The sequence below is a fragment of the Salvelinus fontinalis genome, chromosome 4 (assembly GCF_029448725.1).
Source record: "Salvelinus fontinalis isolate EN_2023a chromosome 4, ASM2944872v1, whole genome shotgun sequence".
NCBI classification, from domain to species: domain Eukaryota; kingdom Metazoa; phylum Chordata; class Actinopteri; order Salmoniformes; family Salmonidae; genus Salvelinus; species Salvelinus fontinalis.
The window spans coordinates 88,021,824-88,043,195 of NC_074668.1; the positions used below are offsets into that span (position 1 = coordinate 88,021,824).

At 43.7% G+C, this 21,372-nt stretch overlaps 2 protein-coding genes across 2 annotated transcripts in view; one reads left to right on the forward strand and one right to left on the reverse strand.

Annotated features, from left to right (window-relative positions):
• Positions 1-5,128, forward strand: part of slc30a4 (solute carrier family 30 member 4) — a 10,330-nt gene extending 5,202 nt beyond the window's left edge. Inside the window, exons 3-8 of the mRNA XM_055918550.1 lie at positions 418-451; positions 530-635; positions 844-1,072; positions 1,608-1,713; positions 2,458-2,592; positions 3,094-5,128. Of these exons, the coding sequence (XP_055774525.1) occupies positions 418-451; positions 530-635; positions 844-1,072; positions 1,608-1,713; positions 2,458-2,592; positions 3,094-3,248 (765 nt within the window). The 3' untranslated portion in view covers positions 3,249-5,128. The remainder of the gene's footprint in view (positions 1-417; positions 452-529; positions 636-843; positions 1,073-1,607; positions 1,714-2,457; positions 2,593-3,093) is intronic.
• Positions 5,129-5,746: 618 nt separating this feature from the next.
• On the reverse strand, positions 5,747-20,867 carry afg2b (AFG2 AAA ATPase homolog B). Its single transcript, XM_055921887.1, has 11 exons — positions 20,537-20,867; positions 15,047-16,933; positions 11,198-11,383; positions 10,677-10,961; positions 9,416-9,601; positions 9,084-9,242; positions 8,677-8,886; positions 8,257-8,484; positions 7,451-7,585; positions 6,158-6,283; positions 5,747-5,922 (listed from the first exon to the last, which is right to left on the reverse strand). The coding sequence occupies exons 2-11, from the start codon at positions 15,680-15,682 to the stop codon at positions 5,785-5,787; spliced, it is 2,289 nt and encodes a 762-aa protein (XP_055777862.1). The 5' UTR covers positions 15,683-16,933; positions 20,537-20,867; the 3' UTR covers positions 5,747-5,784.
• Between the last annotated feature and the right edge of the window lie 505 nt (positions 20,868-21,372).

Consider the following 21,372-nt stretch of genomic DNA (forward strand, 5'->3'; position numbering starts at 1 on the left):
CCCTCAGTTCCGAAGCTGCTCTATTCCGTTTGTTTTGTTGCTTTTTAAAAGTGTGCTTTGTAGCCTAATAGCGACTTTACCCAGGCTCGGATCCACTCCTTGCGTCCGTGGACTACCTCTCTCCATTGTTCTTCGTGGCCTTTCTCCGCTGGAGATCTGTTAGCGGATTGTCTGACTGACCGACTGACTACAACCTTTTTGTATACGGTATTTAATTTGTTTTGGTGTGATGTATACCGTGATGATTTATGTAGCTAGTAGTAGATGAGGACTTATTAAGATTGGATAAGCTTTATGGTTGTGTGGTAAAATAATTGTTATTTTGATTGTATGATTGATACTGGGTTTACGCTACACTTGTATGAACTGACAAACATTGGGTGACTAAGGTCACTTGAGTTCCCTGAACTCTTTTAGGCCCCAGGACCTTTCTGGAGGAACCAGAACTCATGTGTTTAATTATTGTGTGTGATCATTTGTTGGTAATACAACCCACGCAAAAGAATACCGTCATTTCCAATGTTTTAAGGGTTTATTAAAAGTGTATTTCCAGTCCTTTGTATTGGTGTAGACATGACGGACCAGATGGGACTCATTCCCTCCCAAACCAAAAGGAGAAACCAATATTTTCTCTGGTAGGCACAACCTACCTGGCACCCCTATAAATAATAACCTCAAGTCAAAACCGTTAGTGTGTTGATGAGCGTGGTGTGTGTTGATGATTGATAGTGTAGCCTCAATCGAGTATAGTAATGATTAAACGTAGTAGTACATAATTAAACGGCCACCAGAAGTTAAAGCAAACTGACAAATCTCTCTCCTCTCTCATGTTTATTTATATAGTATGGGTTTCCTCCTGAACCAGACTGGTAACGGTCACCTCCACTCCCACGGGGGTCATGGTCACTCACACGGTGTTCCCCCTCCACCCTCACATGGCCACAGCCACGGTGGCCCCCCAGCCCAGGGGCCCCAGGGCAGCCTGGCAGTCAGGGCAGCCTTCATCCATGCACTGGGAGACCTGGTCCAGAGTATAGGGGTCCTCATAGCTGCCTACATCGTACGCTTCAAGGTAGGCTGCAACGTCTGACCTGGGAGCAGGAAGAGGGGTTAAAGATCCATTTATTTTGGAACTGTTTAATGTTGAAGGGATGAATGGGATGGTTTAAGGGCTTTCTTGGTCGGGCCAGGGTTGTGTTCATTAGTCCATGCAACAGGAAAAAGTTGTATAACATTTTGCAATGGAAAACGCAAATTACCGTTTCTTATTGCAGGGTTTCCCAAACTCTGTTCTGGGGTCCCCCTTGGGAGCATGTTTTGGCTTTGTACCTATGGTCCTGCCCCCCCCCTGGCAGCATGTTTTGGTTTCGCCCTAGCACTACACAACTGATTCAAATCATCAATGCTTGATGAGTCGGTTATTTGATTCAGCTGTGTAGTGCTACGGCTAAATCCAAAACCTGTATTCAGGGGGAGACCCAGGACAGAGTTCGGGAAACCCTGCCTTATTGGACGAGTCCACATAGAAAGGAACTATTTGTCTGTTTCCTTCAGTTTGTGCCTAACGACCATGCTGTTAGATTGACCTGACCTTTGCCCCCCCCTAGCCAGAGTACAAGCTGGCGGACCCCATCTGTACCTACATCTTCTCTATCCTGGTGCTGTTCACAACGATACGCATCATACGGGACACGGGAGTCATCGTCCTCGAGGGTGAGACAACGGCTACATGTATTACAGTTCATATATTAGCCCAGTGTTTCCCAACTCCAGTCCCCCCAACAGTACACATTGTTGTAGCCCTGGACAAACTCACCTGATTCCACTCAGAGGGGATGATGATTAGTTGAATCAGGGGTTTGTCTGGGGCTACAACAAAACTGTGTTGGGAACCTGTGTACTGTGTGATTTAGATCAGTGGTTCTCAGTCCTGGTCTTGGGGGCATAAAGGGGTGCACATTTTAGTTTAAGCCCTAGCACTCACACTTGATTCAACTCATCAAGCCTTATATTTGCTAGGGCAAAAGCAAAACGTGCTGTCAGGGGGGGCCCCAGGACCAGTAATAGGAACCGCTGATCTAGATCATACCATCATGTCCTGGAGGGACGGTGATAAACTACGTCATATTTCTGCTCGTTGTTAACCAGACAGATCTACTGTCATCAGAACAAATGCTTATTCTAGTCACTTCCTGTCTGACACGGCCATGAACTCTAACCATGATTATATAGATCTGCTTTAATATACTTAGTCCTGCACTAAAACACACTTTCAATTGCCTAATCTGGAGCTGTAAAAATGTCCCATAGTGTTTAAATAATAGTAGATTGTTCTCACGCTATGAAAGGGACAAGTCTTTTGCTAGCAACTTACTGTACATGGCAACAAGACTCGCTAGAGAGAAACAATGTTGACGTTCTGAGTGTCATGAAACTGAAAGTGTGTGTTGCTGTTAGGGGCACCCAGGCATGTGGACGTTCAGCGAATCAGAGAAGACCTTCTGAAGTTGGAGGACGTCCAATCAGTTGACGAGCTCAAAGTGTGGGCATTAACCGGTGACAAGACCTCCGCCCTCGCACACCTGCTGCTCTGTGAGTGACCTTTGACTTCCTCTCCTTTGTTAGTTGTACACATGGCATGTGGAGTGCATTCTGTTGATGGGTTTAGGAACTCTACACTCTGGTTGTATCTCAAATAGTCTATCTGTGATTTTTATTTAACTAGGCAAGTCAGTTAAGAATAAATTCTTATTTACAATGATGCTGTGCCAATTGTGCGCCGCCCTAAGGGACTCCCAATCACGGCCGGTTGTGATTCGGCCTGGAATCGAACCAGGGTCTGTATTGATGCCTCTAGCCCTGAGATGCAGTATCTTAGACCGCTGCGCCACTCGGGGGACTAAAGGCGTGCACATTCTTCACATCCTATGTCCTCGACCCTTCTCAACTGTATTGGAGAAGTTCCAAGGTCCTTCCCTCGGACCTACTTCTCCAATGGATTTTAACAAGGAGGCGTCGAGAGGATGTGAGGAATCAATGAAAGATAAATGAAGAGCCAGTGTCCTAACCTATTTCTGTGCATTGTACTTCTAGCGCCCTCTAGTGCCAGTGCGTGGGAGGACGTGCAGGCCAAGGCCAGACACCTGTTGATCCACACCTACGGCCTGACCAGGTGCACCGTGCAGGTCCAGACACACAGAAACAGGGCTACACGCACCTGTACACACTGCCGAGAGTCCACCGCATAGCCTGAATTAAACACACACAGTCTGAGGACGTTAAACCAGACTGGTGCCAAAGCGTAGTGAACTGATCTGGTCTATGCCATCGCCAGGATATTCGGACTGACAGTCAGATGCACATTTTATTTTTAAAGGACAGCTGATTCCTCCTGGGCTGTTGACCTGCTTGCAAAGCTTTCTGAAGAGGGGTTGAAAGAATCTTAACTTTCCAACAAAAACAAAAGATCTATAATCACCATTAAAGCCTGTAAATGTTCAACATTGTTCCTTTTTTTGGTACTTCTATAATTGAACTGTGTTAATGTTTGTTTGAGCGCTCTATACTTTGACTGTAGGTGTTATATTGTTTCCAGTGGGGAAACAGGGAATGTGTCTCTGGGTTTATCTTAATTCTATTTCTTTGATTCCTTGCATCCTCTCTTCTTGCTGCCTCCTCAACACATCGGAGGAGAAGTTCAGAGGGAGGGAGGGAGGGAGGGGGGGGGGGGGCGCATCAGATTCAGGACAATTAAGATTCACTGTCTGTCATCCTCTCCTCACAAGGTAGAACCACTGGGATCTACTCTGACCTGTTAAGGACCAATCCTAACACGATATGCACCTGTATGTAAAGTCTGGCACGCCAATGCAACAACTTACACAGAAATGCAAGTTAACTGTGTGATTATCTGACGTTAGTATTGGTCTTCTAGTGTATCAGTGTTTGACTAGGTTGATGTGAGGCTGTGTCTGAATGCTACTAGCTGTCCAATCCTTTCTTCCTCTGAGGAGTTGAGGAAACAAGGACAAAGTTAATTGGCGGAGAGGATCCAAGGTCCTACCCTCTGACGACCAATGAGCTTTGAGAGGAATTGAGGGGGGGGACTGAGGAAGCTAGTAACGTTTTCAGGCACAGCCAGAAATGAGGCCCAGGCTGTCTCTAAAAGGTTAATTCATACATCTGATTGTATTATTGATCTGATGACCGTGTCCATATTGCCTTTGCTAATGTGTTTGAAAATGGCTTCTCCTTTACTGACCGTGTTGAACCAGTAGACAGAGAGGATGTGTTTTTATGTTGAAAGGGTGATCTGAATTTAGAGTACTGACCACACACTGTGTTTCTTTAACAGGAAACTGACTTTGAATCATGTTTAATACATGACTACTGCTTCTAGTTAATATCAGCCAGTTTTATTTGCTTATCAGATTGATTCTGTCAACATTTCAGAAATGCAGTATTGTACCATAAGCATTGAGGGCTGTGAGATGCCAATATTTATCATATGCATAATTCAGTCATTGTGTGCGTATATAAATACATTTGGCATTGTCTTCGGGTCTTGGTTGGTTCCTTAAACCACTGTCAGTCTTCCTGTCCAAGCTTATCAACATGTTGAGTGGAACAGACTAAAATGACATTTTCTTTAACTGCAAATCAGTTCAGTATATGCATTACCTGCCTTGTTGCTCTTGTTTTGATTTATTTAATTTTAAAAGGTATTTGGTCTCATGTCAGGGTTGGCTCTCTACAGCAGCACTCACCAGTGTTTCATTGATTTGCACATTCATTCCTTCAGTCTGAACACTTAAGGCTCTGCTCCAATATCCATACTTGTGTACTACGGATACGTCCCAAATGGCATACTTTAAGTGGTATACTAATATGGGCATTGGAACCGAGACTTCTATTCCCTTAACATCAGGATGCAGTATTACCTGGTTGATCACATGATCAGCTGTTTGTTTAAATGATTCATGGTTATCAGAGTTAATTTATCACTAGACTGAGACCTGTCTGAGTCTGTCACTCTCACTTCCCTTTACTCAACTGGCAGATCCATTGACTGGAAACATGTGAATAAAGAACCTGTTACATTTAGAAATAAATGTCTTTTGAACACTGACTTAAAGAGTGGTGGTTTGTTCTGCTTCTAAAGGGGACTAGAGCAGAGTTTTGCAACACAGGATGCTGCTGGTAAGCTTCCTTGACTTTGCCAAAATACTTTTTCCTTTTCTAGCTAAAATAGACTTAGTTTACACTTGTATATTCCATTAACTGTGGGGAGGTCAAAATATTTCAATGTTTCTGACTTTGCCTGGCCACGATCCTTTACCCAATAAGACCGAATTTGAGTGAGAAACAGGAAGGGGGTCCCTGGGGCACCGGTTTTCCCGGGTTGGGGGTTCCTGACCTTGACTCCCTGGGCAAGCCCATGAATTAGCAGTTTCTGACCTCCAGTTCTCTAGTTACACCAACAGTATTTTTGTTGTGGTCCTGGACAAGCACACCTGATTCTAATCATCAAGCCCTTACAGTTTAATCAGGTGTTTTTGTATGGGCTACAACAAGTGTGTGCTGTTGGACTGGATTTGGGAAATACTGAAAGTGGAGATCCTGTTTGTGCTGTTGTATTACAATCAGTAGGAGGGTGTCAACAGAAGTGACAATCATCCCGATGTACTAATTAGGCCTACATACCGTCAACTCATCGCCATAAAAACAGCCAACAGACCCACAAAAGGAAACTAAATGTAATTTTTATTTTCCAAGTCCGACGCGTCATCTGAAGAGGTTTTTGTATGTCTGTAGTTGCTGGGTCGAGAGAGAGGGAGTCATCCTCTGTAAAGACTGGAGGAAGTATCGGTGTTTGATACTAGAAGCTTCCATACTTTCATCCTGGAGGGTCAACAGAGCCGCCTGCAGACAACATTACAGTTAAACCCCAGCAGCACTCATTCTATGGTATAAACAAACATGTTGCTGAATCTCTCCTATGGTTAAAACATGCCATTTTCTGAAAGTGACTGGAAGAAAGCATTGTGTCTATACTTTAGGGACAAGTGTATTGGTGTACTCTATACCTCATTGTGAAGGATTAAAGGGACAGGTACAGTATGTATTTACAGGGGAGGTGTGTTTTGGTACTCTGTACCTCTCTGCACAGGTTCTCCAGGTCTGCTCCAGAGTAGAGGTCAGTGTGTCTAGCCAGCTCCTCCAGACACACATCATCATCCAGAGGCATCTTCTCTGTACACACCTGCAGGATGGACACACGCGCCTGGAGAAAGAGGGGTGATCAGTTCAGGTGGTAATAGTTACCTGTAGGTCAGGTGAAGGTGGTAATAATTACCTGTAGTTCGGGTGGTAATAGTTACCTGTAGTTCAGGTGGTAATAGTTACCTGTAGGTCAGGTGACGGTGGTAATAGTTACCTGTAGGTCAGGTGACGGTGGTAATAGTTACCTGTAGGTTAGGTGAAGGTGGTAATAGTTACCTGTAGTTCAGGTGGTAATAGTTACCTGTAGTTCAGGTGGTAATAGTTACCTGTAGGTCAGGTGGTAATAGTTACCTGTAGGTCAGGTGAAGGTGGTAATAGTTACCTGTAGGTCAGGTGAAGGTGGTAATAGTTACCTGTAGGTCAGGTGGTAATAGTTACCTGTAGGTCAGGTGGTAATAGTTACCTGTAGGTCAGGTGGTAATAGTTACCTGTAGGTCAGGTGGTAATAGTTACCTGTAGGTCAGGTGGTAATAGTTACCTGTAGGTCAGGTGGTAATAGTTACCTGTAGGTCAGGTGGTAATAGTTACCTGTAGGTCAGGTGGTAATAGTTACCTGTAGGTCAGGTGGTAATAGTTACCTGTAGGTCAGGTGGTAATAGTTACCTGTAGGTCAGGTGGTAATAGTTACCTGTAGGTCAGGTGGTAATAGTTACCTGTAGGTCAGGTGGTAATAGTTACCTGTAGGTCAGGTGAAGGTGGTAATAGTTACCTGTAGGTCAGGTGAAGGTGGTAATAGTTACCTGTAGGTCAGGTGAAGGTGGTAATAGTTACCTGTAGTTCAGGTGAAGGTGGTAATAGTTACCTGTAGGTCGGGTGGTAATAGTTACCTGTAGGTCAGGTGGTAATAGTTACCTGTAGGTCAGGTGGTAATAGTTACCTGTAGGTCAGGTGAAGGTGGTAATAGTTACCTGTAGGTCAGGTGGTAAGTTACCTGTAGGTCAGGTGGTAATAGTTACCTGTAGGTCAGGTGGTAATAGTTACCTGTAGGTCAGGTGGTAATAGTTACCTGTAGGTCAGGTGAAGGTGGTAATAGTTACCTGTAGGTCAGGTGGTAATAGTTACCTGTAGGTCAGGTGGTAATAGTTACCTGTAGGTCAGGTGGTAATAGTTACCTGTAGGTCAGGTGGTAATAGTTACCTGTAGGTCAGGTGAAGGTGGTAATAGTTACCTGTAGGTCAGGTGGAGGTACGTAGATGATCTGGTCCAGTCTTCCAGGCCTTAGGAGGGCACTGTCCAGAGAGTCTGGTCTGTTAGTGGCCGCTACGATCATCACGTCCTTGTTACACACCTCCTGGTACTCCAACTGACAGGGAGGGCAGACAGGACATCATGTTAACAACGACAGAAGCAATTGTCCGAGCGTTTGAAGCGATCAGTTTGAGCAATGTGAAGCGCAGAATCGATATAAGTGTGCTGTTGGTGTGTATGTTTTTGTATGATTATATGGTGTATGTTTCTTTTCTTTTTTCTTATTTTTCTCCCCCATTTCATGGTATCCAATTGGTAGTTACAGTCTTGTCTCATCGCTGCAACTCCCGTACGGACTCGGGAGAGGCCAAGGTCGAGAGCCATGCGTCCTCCGAAACACAACCCAACCAAGCCGCACTGCTTCTTGACACAATCCACATCCAACCCGGAAGCCAGCCGCACCAATGTGTCAGAGGAAACACCGTACACCTAGCGACCTGGTCAGCGTGCACTGCGCCCGGCCCGCCACAGGAGTCGCTAGTGAGCGATGAGACAAGGATATCCCTGCCAGCCAAATCCTCCCTAACCCGGACGACGCTAGGCCAATTGTGCGCCTCCCGGTCGCGGCCGGCTGCGAGCCTGGCTTCGAACCCAGAATCTCTGGTGGCACAGCTAGCACTGCAATGCAGTGCCTTAGACCACTGCGCCACCAGGGAGGCCGCGGTGTATGTTTCCTTAAACAACCAGTTCTGATTGGTGCTCTAGTAGTAGGATATAATGTCTGACATGTTCCTGTTGGTGGCGCTCCTCCACTCCCTCAGCCTGTAGGATCTTCCCTGCTCCTCTCCTCTCCAGGGTCCTAAAGCCTACCCCGTCCAGCTCATTCAGCAGCACAGACAGGAGGCGCGTCTGAGCACTCTGAGGGACATGGCCTTCTGACCGGGAGCCAATCAGAGAGTCCACCTCATCCAGGAACAGGATGGAGGGAGCGCAGGCCCGTGCCTGACGAAAGAGCTACATACAGGAACACACCACAAGGTTATACACGTGAACACAATAACATCTACCAAAGTGATTATATTGATTAAAGCATGACAGCAACATTCCTCCAAAGTTGAACTGCTTCAAAAAATGTCTAACACTGCATGCTAGTACAAGAAAAATAGGAACATTTGAGTTAAGACGAGGGGCTCTCCAAACCCCTACCTGAGCCAGGGCCTTCTCTGAATCTCCTACATATGGAGAGTAGAGGTCAGCCCCGCTGACTGACAGGAAGCAGCAGTGGGAGGAGGTGGCTGCAGCCCTGACCAGGGTGGTCTTAGCACAGCCTGGGGGACCGTACAGCAACACCCCCCTGGGACGGGACAGACCCAGACGCACAAACGCCTCCGGGTAACGCATCGGCCACTCTATACTCTACAAGGAGGAAGCAGAAACAGAGGACAGGAAGTCATGACACGTCTCAAATGACACCCTATTCACCTTACTCTCTAGTGCACTACTCTGGAGCAGAGCCGTGTGTCTGTTGCATCTGTTATTGCCTGTTGCTCTTCAGTGCTTGGTCAAATGAATAAAGGAATGCTGCTGTTTTCCCAGTATAGTTCCACCAGTACCTGTTGTAGTTTGACTTTGACTTCCTCCAGGCCTCCTATCTGTTCCCAGGAGACGGCTGGGAGGTCTGTCCGTCCCAGACTGCCTCTCAGACAGGATGGACGGACAGTCTTCAGGGCAGACAGGAAGTGTTCCATGGTGATAGTCTGCTCCCCTGAACCCTGACAACATACACAACACACAGCAGGAGACAATGTTAAGACTTTATCTCAATGACAATAACCTGGATAGAAGTTAGAACGTGTGTGTGTGTGTGTGTGTGTGTGTGGATGATCCGGCTCAAAGAACCAATATGAGCTGACTTTACAGTGGGTGTGTGTGTGTCTATGCTTACCTGTGTGTTGTGTCGTATAGCCAGCATGGCAGCCTCACGGCAGAGAGCACTGAGGTCAGCACCCACATACCCTGTAGTCCTCTGGGCCAGCTCTGCCCAGTCCACACTGACACACACTGGCATGGCCCGGCACAGCACTGACAGGATGGATAACCGCTGCTGTGCTGTGGGGGCACCGATAACCACCTGGACAACAGAGAGAGGAAACAGTACATTACATTACAGACAGGATGGACAACTACTGCTGCACCGATAACCACCTGGACAACAGAGAGAGGAAACAGTACATTACATTACAGACAGGATGGACAACTACTGCTGCACCGATAACCACCTGGACAACAGAGAGAGGAAACAGTACATTACATTACAGACAGGGTGAACAACTACTGCTGCACCGATAACCACCTGGACAACAGAGAGAGGAAACAGTACATTACATTACAGACAGGATGGACAACTACTGCTGCACCGATAACCACCTGGACAACAGAGAGAGGAAACAGTACATTACATTACAGACAGGATGGACAACTACTGCTGCACCGATAACCACCTGGACAACAGAGAGAGGAAACAGTACATTACATTACAGACAGGATGGACAACTACTGCTGCACCGATAACCACCTGGACAACAGAGAGAGGAAACAGTACATTACATTACAGACAGGATGGACAACTACTGCTGCACCGATAACCACCTGGACAACAGAGAGAGGAAACAGTACATTACATTACAGACAGGATGGACAACTACTGCTGCACCGATAACCACCTGGACAACAGAGAGAGGAAACAGTACATTACATTACAGACAGGATGAACAACTACTGCTGCACCGATAACCACCTGGACAACAGAGAGAGGAAACAGTACATTACATTACAGACAGGATGGACAACTACTGCTGCACCGATAACCACCTGGACAACAGAGAGAGGAAACAGTACATTACATTACAGACAGGATGGACAACTACTGCTGCACCGATAACCACCTGGACAACAGAGAGAGGAAACAGTACATTACATTACAGACAGGATGGACAACTACTGCTGCACCGATAACCACCTGGACAACAGAGAGAGGAAACAGTACATTACATTACAGACAGGATGAACAACTACTGCTGCACCAATGACTACCTGGAGGCAACAGGCACAGGATAGAATGTTACTGCACAGACCAACACACTCATTATTGTACCTCTGTTGAACTTTCTGCTTTGAATTAAGTTTGAATAACAACATTAAGTCACCTCTCTGTCGAACCTCCCGGGCCTCCGTAGCGCCGGGTCCAAGCTGTCCGGCTGATTAGTGGCTCCTACGATGAGGAAGCGATCTGATTGGTCCATGCCGTCCATGAGCGTGAGCAGTTGAGCGACCAGCCGGTTCTCGGGTGCGGAGGATCCAGTCCGTCTGGGACAGAGAGAGTCCAGCTCATCCAGGAACAACACACAAGGCCCTTCCTCTGCCGCTGCCCGCGCCCGACCAAACACCGCCCGCAACCTCTCCTCACTCTCCCCTGGCCGAGACCCTACTACCTTGGGCGTGGAGGAGGCAAGGTAAAGTACAATTACATTCAGCCAGTATGTGTGTGTATTGTGTAACATCGAGCCCACAAGCTAAACAACATATGTAAGAAGGCTGGGTAAATCTTGCTTCATGTAAGCAAGTATTCAAGTGTGTGTTGTGTAATACTCTGTATGTGTATATGCATGCATATTTATGTGACTGTGTGTGTGCGTTCATGTTTATATGTGTATATATGTACTCTTACCTCTGGTCCTCGGACTGTGATCAGGCTGGCCCCCACCTCCCCCACCAGGCAGCGGACCAGCAGGGTCTTTCCGACCCCCGGCGGCCCAGCAAGGAGCACTCCTCTGGGGCAGGACAGACCCAGGGAGCCCAGGGTAGCAGGGTACTGCAGAGGCAGGCGCAACATCTCTCTCAGACACGCTGACACCTAGAATCGCAGACAATAAAGACATGATTAGACAGACACTGAAGGGTCTTTCTCTCCTTCACCTCAATAGTCTACAGTGACTTCCTCCACTCGTCTCCTCTCCTCCAACTGCACTGACTAACTGAAGACTTCAGGAGAAGAGAAAAGAGATTCAAGAGGCATCCTAGAGTCCATATTGCTTTCACCTACTGAGTCACATCAGAGTGAACGATGTGACAATTGAAAATGACTTTTGAGGAGGACAGGAGAAGACGTCACTGTAGATTATTGAGAAGGAGGACAGGAGAATACGTCATTGTAGATTATTGAGGAGGAGGACAGGAGAATACGTCATTGTAGATTATTGAGAAGGAGAACAGGAGAAGACATCACTGTAGATTATTGAGAAGGAGAACAGGAGAAGACATCACTGTAGATTATTGAGGAGGAGGACAGGAGAAGACGTCACTGTAGATTATTGAGAAGGAGAACAGGAGAAGACATCACTGTAAATTGTTGAGAAGGAGAACAGGAGAAGACGTCATTGTAGATTATTGAGAAGGAGAACAGGAGAAGACATCACTGTAGATTATTGAGAAGGAGAACAGGAGAAGACATCACTGTAGATTATTGAGAAGGAGAACAGAAGAAGACATCACTGTAGATTATTGAGAAGGAGAACAGAAGAAGACATCACTGTAGATTATTGAGAAGGAGAACAGGAGAAGACATCACTGTAGATTATTGAGAAGGAGGACAGGAGAAGACATCACTGTAGATTATTGAGAAGGAGGACAGGAGAAGACATCACTGTAAATTATTGAGAAGGAGAACAGGAGAAGACATCACTGTAAATTATTGAGAAGGAGAACAGGAGAAGACATCACTGTAGATTATTGAGAAGGAGAACAGGAGAAGACATCACTGTAGATTATTGAGGAGGAGGACAGGAGAAGACATCACTGTAGATTATTGAGGAGGAGAACAGGAGAAGACATCACTGTAGATTATTGAGAAGGAGAACAGGAGAATACGTCATTGTAGATTATTGAGAAGGAGAACAGGAGAATACGTCATTGTAGATTATTGAGAAGGAGAACAGGAGAAGACATCACTGTAAATTATTGAGAAGGAGAACAGGAGAAGACGTCATTGTAGATTATTGAGAAGGAGAACAGGAGAAGACATCACTGTAGATTATTGAGAAGGAGAACACGTCATTGTAGATTATTGAGAAGGAGAACAGGAGAAGACGTCATTGTAGATTATTGAGAAGGAGAACAGGAGAAGACATCACTGTAGATTATTGAGAAGGAGAACACGTCATTGTAGATTATTGAGAAGGAGAACAGGAGAAGACGTCATTGTAGATTATTGAGAAGGAGAACAGGAGAAGACATCACTGTAGATTATTGAGAAGGAGAACAGGAGAAGACATCACTGTAGATTATTGAGAAGGAGAACAGGAGAAGACATCACTGTAGATTATTGAGAAGGAGAACAGGAGAAGACATCACTGTAGATTATTGAGAAGGAGGACAGGAGAAGACATCACTGTAGATTATTGAGAAGGAGGACAGGAGAAGACATCACTGTAAATTATTGAGAAGGAGAACAGGAAAAGACATCACTGTAGATTATTGAGAAGGAGAACAGGAGAAGACATCACTGTAGATTATTGAGGAGGAGGACAGGAGAAGACATCACTGTAGATTATTGAGAAGGAGAACAGGAGAAGACATCACTGTAGATTATTGAGAAGGAGAACAGGAGAATACGTCATTGTAGATTATTGAGAAGGAGAACAGGAGAAGACATCACTGTAGATTATTGAGGAGGAGGACAGGAGAAGACGTCACTGTAGATTATTGAGAAGGAGAACAGGAGAAGACATCACTGTAAATTGTTGAGAAGGAGAACAGGAGAAGACGTCATTGTAGATTATTGAGAAGGAGAACAGGAGAAGACATCACTGTAGATTATTGAGAAGGAGAACACGTCATTGTAGATTATTGAGAAGGAGAACAGGAGAAGACGTCATTGTAGATTATTGAGAAGGAGAACAGGAGAAGACATCACTGTAGATTATTGAGAAGGAAAACAGGAGAAGACATCACTGTAGATTATTGAGAAGGAGGACAGGAGAAGACATCACTGTAGATTATTGAGGAGGAGGACAGGAGAAGACATCACTGTAGATTATTGAGAAGGAGAACAGGAGAAGACATCACTGTAGATTATTGAGAAGGAGAACAGGAGAATACGTCATTGTTGATTATTGAGAAGGAGAACAGGAGAAGACATCACTGTAAATTATTGAGAAGGAGAACAGGAGAAGACGTCATTGTAGATTATTGAGAAGGAGAACAGGAGAAGACATCACTGTAGATTATTGAGAAGGAGAACACGTCATTGTAGATTATTGAGAAGGAGAACAGGAGAAGACGTCATTGTAGATTATTGAGAAGGAGAACAGGAGAAGACATCACTGTAGATTATTGAGAAGGAGAACACGTCATTGTAGATTATTGAGAAGGAGAACAGGAGAAGACGTCATTGTAGATTATTGAGAAGGAGAACAGGAGAAGACATCACTGTAGATTATTGAGAAGGAGAACAGGAGAAGACATCACTGTAGATTATTGAGAAGGAGAACAGGAGAAGACATCACTGTAGATTATTGAGAAGGAGAACAGGAGAAGACATCACTGTAGATTATTGAGAAGGAGGACAGGAGAAGACATCACTGTAGATTATTGAGAAGGAGGACAGGAGAAGACATCACTGTAAATTATTGAGAAGGAGAACAGGAAAAGACATCACTGTAGATTATTGAGAAGGAGAACAGGAGAAGACATCACTGTAGATTATTGAGGAGGAGGACAGGAGAAGACATCACTGTAGATTATTGAGAAGGAGAACAGGAGAAGACATCACTGTAGATTATTGAGAAGGAGAACAGGAGAATACGTCATTGTAGATTATTGAGAAGGAGAACAGGAGAAGACATCACTGTAGATTATTGAGGAGGAGGACAGGAGAAGACATCACTGTAGATTATTGAGAAGGAGAACAGGAGAAGACATCACTGTAAATTGTTGAGAAGGAGAACAGGAGAAGACGTCATTGTAGATTATTGAGAAGGAGAACAGGAGAAGACATCACTGTAGATTATTGAGAAGGAGAACACGTCATTGTAGATTATTGAGAAGGAGAACAGGAGAAGACGTCATTGTAGATTATTGAGAAGGAGAACAGGAGAAGACATCACTGTAGATTATTGAGAAGGAGAACAGGAGAAGACATCACTGTAGATTATTGAGAAGGAGGACAGGAGAAGACATCACTGTAGATTATTGAGGAGGAGGACAGGAGAAGACATCACTGTAGATTATTGAGAAGGAGAACAGGAGAAGACATCACTGTAGATTATTGAGAAGGAGAACAGGAGAATACGTCATTGTTGATTATTGAGAAGGAGAACAGGAGAAGACATCACTGTAGATTATTGAGGAGGACAGGAGAATACGTCATTGTAGATTATTGAGGAGGACAGGAGAATACGTCATTGTAGATTATTGAGAAGGAGGACAGGAGAAGACATCACTGTAGATTATTGAGAAGGAGGACAGGAGAAGACATCACTGTAGATTATTGAGAAGCAGCATCTTCCTGGGTCCTCACCTCCTCCAGTCCTCCCAGTAGGACCTGGGGCTGCTCCTGGAGCTGTCCTCTGTAGTACCGGAGGGTCCTCGTCCCCATTATTTCCACCCCTGTTTTAGATGTAACCAAACCAGTCACGGTGGACTCTGGGTTCAGGCTCTCGATGACGATCAGTTTAATGTCCGTGTCATGGTCACCCACATCTATCACGTGCTTCTGGTGGACATATGTCCCTTTCAGCATGTCCTTCACTAGTTCATGGATGAAACTGGGAGGAGTGGTTTTCCGGAACTCCACACTCTGAACCACCACTGTTATTCTGATGCCTTTCAGCTTGGGGCAGGAGACTGGGGTGAGGCTACGACTTAGGCATGGGCTGGGGGGAAGTGGGCTAGAGCTGAGGTGTGTGGGTGTAGCTTTGTTTAAGATAAGATTTGAAGAACAACATTTCATGTCTATCTGTATGAATCCATCAGCCAGGTCAGGCCTGGGCCAGGCAGTACAGAGACAGGACCCTCCCGACAGAGCCACCAGAACAGGAGAGCCCAGCCCCAACCCCAGGGAGGACATCAGCCCTGGGCCGAGTCTGACCCTCTGGGTTCCCCGGTCCGCTGGGTCCATTGGCAGCACTCTCAGAGACACCTCCTCCTCCTCCATCGCCGTCACAGCTGGAGAGAAGACACAGGCTTGTCTGTGGGAGGCAGAGATTGAGAGACAGGGATATGGGGTTTATTCATCAAGAACTCTCTCAATGAAATACAGACACTAACTGACAGACACACACAATCACATTTACTTTTTTTGTTTATGAGATACAGATTATTTTCAAGTTATTTTCATCATATATTATTGTTTTTGTTGTAGTTTGTTTTAGTTTTAATATAATCTTTCAATAATTAATAACATTCATGACGTGACAATATTTTTATAAATACACATTGCATAATAGAAGGCAGACATTTCAAAGATAAATACTGACATTTGTTGGACAGAGATAATCACCTGAACTTTTCATACATTTAGAAATATTAGATGGCAGACCACTACTGATAAAAAAGTTATGCTTGTAATTTTGCTTGTATACAGTTGTTAATGACATTTTTATTTAATGATACTCATTGAGTGCTGTTTTTTATATCTCTTTTCAAGTCTTTTTGTGGTCCCCTTTTCCTGAGGGGAAGAGACAGGCTATTTCTTACCACTGTTTGATGGATGGGTACCTTCGTTGGAGCTGGAAGTGTCTGGGGGCAGAGGAGGGTAGCCACTAGGGAGGTGGGAGGCAGCCGGAGTACTGGCAAGGTTTGGTGGATCGTCATCATGAGCCTCCATTTGAGTGGACCAGTCTGCTGCAGGACCTGTGTCATCAGGGAGGGAAGTGTCTCGTGATGGCTCTTCTCTGGCAGACTCGACGCTGTCATCGTTCTCCTCCTCATTGTGGCTGTTGCTCTCGGGTTTGTGATGTTTCTCCTCTTGACCTCTCTGTTCCCTTGTCCTGCAATCCTTCACCTGGTGGTCCATGGCATTACAGATTTAGCAGCGGGTGGTCTGTCCTGGGTAGAATATTCTGCTGCTGTGTGGCCACAGTAGGATGTTGTTGGGGATCACGACAGCTTCACCATCAGTTCTTCTATTGGTCCGGACCTTAGGCCGTACCCCCTTAGGCCGTACCCATATACCATTGTCGTCTACTGGTTTCATGGCAGGCTGAAGGAGAGTGCAATAGCGTTGCAGATACAACTCTGTCATGGTCAGAAACTCTCTACAGAACTTCAAAGGTATAGCCTTCTCGTCCACATTAAATGGGGACACCGCTTCCCAATCACTCCATTTCTGCTCATGTGCATTTTCGTTGCGCCGATTTGGGAGGGTTATGTAGGAATAGTCGTCTGCAGCAGTGATCGAACTATACTGTAAAAACAGTTTGAAGTTGGATATTCAACGGATATTCACGCTTTCAAACCTCAATAGCTTTCAAACCACTTTAGCCACAGACTCCAAATAAGTGTCATTATGTTGGAAAAATTGCGCACAACAATGCACAGGTCTTATTTTCACGATTTGGACATTAATTCGCTTTCCAAAGCTAATTAATATGTGGAAATGTGAGCAGCATTTTGTTTTTCTAGTTGAATTAGTTAGGGAGTGTAAACAAAGTACAAACTTTTTTTTACATTTGAATTTCAATAGCTCATTGGTCATGTGACATACTTGACTCAAACAAGGTCCAGAATGTCCACTGACTACCCTTCTATATTGCACATGTAACAGTATAACTTTAAACCGTCCCCTCGCCCCGACACGGGCGCGAACCAGGGACCTTCTGCACACATCAACAACAGTCACCCACGAAGCGTCGTTACCCATCGCTCCACAAAAGCCGCGGCCCTTGCAGAGCAAGGTGCAACCCTACTTCTAGGTTTCAGAGCAAGTGACGTAACTGATTGAAACGCTACTAGCGCGTGCCCGCTAACTAGCTAGCCATTTCACATCCGTTACACACACCCTTTAGTTAGTCAATTTTCATCTCACAAGATTTTACATGAATTTTTCAACATTTAGAATTTCAATAGCTCCTTGGTCATGTGACCTGCTGACTTCAAACAAGGTTCAGAATGTCCACTGACTATGCCTTCATATCGCACACTCTGTCTACTTTCATCTCATGCTATTAGACTTAAATCTGTAAGCCTGAAACCCAGTAGGTGTGGACATTGCTGTACAGTTGACATCCACTCAATTCTACCACTGACTAGTCTCTCATGCCCCTATGAACGGGAACACAGGGCAATAGTTTTTAATCTAAACCAGACCTTTTTTACTGGAGTACACTAACCCCTAATTGGGGCTCTTTTCTTGACACACAGTAGCAGTTTACCAGATAAGAAGTCAAGAAGATCAAAAAGTATTGTTGTAAGGGTGTATTACGTCCTGTGCTGGCCCTATTGTCATATCCATTCTGGATTCTGGGTGGTAAAATCATAGCTGAAAAAATGCCTATGTATGTGTAAACTGTATGTGGGAATGTCCGTCCAACATGTAGTGTTGGTTCATGGAATATTCCTCAACTGCATAGATCATAAATTGCTATTGCAAATATAAGTATTATGTTCAACAACTGATATTTTCAGATATTATTTTGACAAACATACTTTAACACACTTTGGTGGTTACAATTCATTCTCTATTGTCATAGATTTGATGGGCACTGTCATCTGTGATCTTTGTGATATGACTTTCTTGAAGCACGTACTGATGAAACTGTCACTTAATATTTTTTTCTTAGTCTACAAACACTCTACATTTATTCACTCTGTGATAGGGTTGGATCCTATATGCTACTTTTATTATTGTCCTGTAAATGGTTCAGTGCCTATAATTTAGGCTGTGTGTAGAATGGGGCATGAAGGAAATAACCTCTACTAGATTATAGTGATAAGGGAATCAGCATACCGTTTTGGCCTGTGTATTCATTTGCCTGTAACTAATCAGAATTCCATTATGTTTACATAAAAAAGAGAATACTTCAAAATGAGAAGATCCTGCCATGGAAAAGACAACTGGGTGGACAAAGTGGAAAGGAGGGGAAATATCTCACACCATGCAGCAGGACACCTTCAGCTGCGGGGTCTTTGTAATGCAGGTTTGATAGTTATATTTTCTATAATGAATGGTTAGATGTTATGTGACAATTAGGTCAAAAACATAATTTTATTTTTTGGTGTAGATGGCCAAGGAAGTTGCACAGAACTTCCACAACATCCCAAATTGATATGGAACCTTCACAAACACATGGAGCAACTGCGAAAATAAATGGCTGATATACTAAAAATGTCTGGTATGTAATGACATTTAATTCAAAGTAAATGTACGTTTATTTGTATGTAGTTGTGTCAGACAGCCATATGTTCAGTTCATGCCTATGATTTCAGAGTTCAACAAAGCCAACAACTGCTTCATGTGTGCCACTGATAAAGAACCTGGATGTGGCCCAAAGACTGGGTTAGTAACTTTATTTAACATGTTAATAATCTTTTGACAACAGTGACGGCATGTAAGACAATTTATGATACAACACAATGGATGACTAATCTGTATTGACTAATCTATACTGTATTGATATTTGATATTATTTATAGTGTGTTACGCTTTGTTTTGGATTGAATGTTTTGCATGCCTATGGTGGTTCCATGTGCTGTGCCTAGGAATGAAGACAAGAGTTCAACAGAGTAAAGAACACAAACTGGAAGTGCAGTCTTTGTTGTTGAAATGTATGCTATACCCCATTCACACTGAGGCTCTGAAATGTACATCAACCAGGGATAAAGAGAAAGTTAACACTGTGAAATGTTTCATACTTATTTGAAGTAAAGTGTCTGACATGTTGGAAAATATTAAAGGTCTACAATTTCTGTTTAATTTGTCAATATTACTGTGGTTACATGTTCAGTATATGTATTGACCAGCAAACCCACTGCAGCCTACCTCACTAGCTCACTCTCCATCCCTGCTTTGGACAATTAATAACATGCCTCTCGTACTTTGCCATTTTCCTTTATGGTTGATATTATGAAAGGAGATATCTGTCTCTCTCTATTGTGTACCGCTGTTAAATACTGTGGAAAAATAAAAAACAGGGAAAATAAGTACTTAGAACTAACAACTATTATAGATAAATATTAAAGACAACACTGGACAGAACTACCTAATTCACACAACTAATATTAAATCTACAACAACGTAAAGATACATGACTATAGGTTATGCTATATGGGCGTATATCCACTGCACGCTTCTTAGGTGTGTAATTGACATGACCAAGGAGCTATTGAAATTTTACATTTTGAAAAATTATTGTAAAATCATGTGAGATGAAAATGGACAAACTAAAGGGTGTGCAATATAGAAGGGTAGTCAGTGGACATTCTGAACCTTGTTTGAAGTCAGCAGGTCATATGACCAATGAGCTATTGAAATTCAAAAATGTAAATAAATAATTTAAAATAGTGCCAGATGTAAATCGACAAAAAAAAGTGTGTGCAATGTGTGTCTATGCCATCGGGTTAGCTAGAAACTTCGAACGTTTTAGGAGTAATGGTTAAAGAGTTATTGAAATTAGAAAATGTAGATTTGTCACTATGTTGACGGTCCCTAACTGCTGTTGGTGGACGTAAGGAAAACTACAGGCGAATATCCAACCTGAAACGGTCTTTACCTCGGTTTCAGCCACATACTCTCTAGTACTAGGGACCTCTCCTTCCCCAACGAAGCGCAGCCTGACCCAGAGTTGCTAAATTGGGAGCCATGATGGAACATTTGCTCCGTTATAAGTTGTGAAATCACATTTACCATCACCAAAATAGTTTAGCAACCCTATCCCAGCCTGATATCTACTTATGCTGTCTGGTCACGGTGGCTAGCTAGCGACGGCTAGCTGGCTGACTTCTCTAGCTAACAACACCATAAAGGCCACACATATAAAGACACAGTAGATAGTTAGCTATAGCCACTTACCAATATGAGTAGTAAACGATCTTCAACCACGTTTGTTTCACTCTTATTTCACTAGACGAATAGTTTGACAGCTAGCTAGACGCTATCATGCTGCATTTCTATGTTTACCACAGCCATGTGTGTCAGAAACGAGATGGCCAACAATACGCATTCCCTCGAACGTTTGTGGAGGTTAGCTGGTTAGGGATTATAATTAAGATTATTTTACATTGTAGTTTGTTTAGAATGGTAAGACTAAAATATTAGCTCGAGAGTTGTTGATAAATAACTTTGAAGTGATGAAACATCTTGGAAGCAGATGCGTGGAAGTTTCCGCCTCTTTAAAACCCCGGTTTTATCACATTTGCTCAGCTACATTAAGCTATCATTCAAAACATGTCTCACTGGCGTCATCTTGTGTACAATTTGCAAACAACTTCTGTGCAACAGTACATTATTGATGGCGATATAGCTTGTGAAAAAAACATGGAGTGATTTTAATTACAGAAAGTCCTTAGAGCATTCTCCATTAATATCACCAAATCTCGATGAATGTCAGCCTGCAGCGGTATTAATGTGGTTATGAGAGACTCGCATAGTCCCCATTTTTTAAATATATTTGTTATTATTTTTATTATTAACAACAAATCAATACAGGAAGTACATGAGGGAACACAAGTATATATGGATAATATACAAAGGACAATCGAGCTAGGGGGTACAATATCACATTACACAAGGACCTTAAGGGACATACATACACTTATAATATAACAGCTTTTTTGTTAGTAGAGTATTTAACTGTCTTAAAATACAATTCAATTTATTTTTGTAGGGTAAGAAAATGTGTTTTTTGT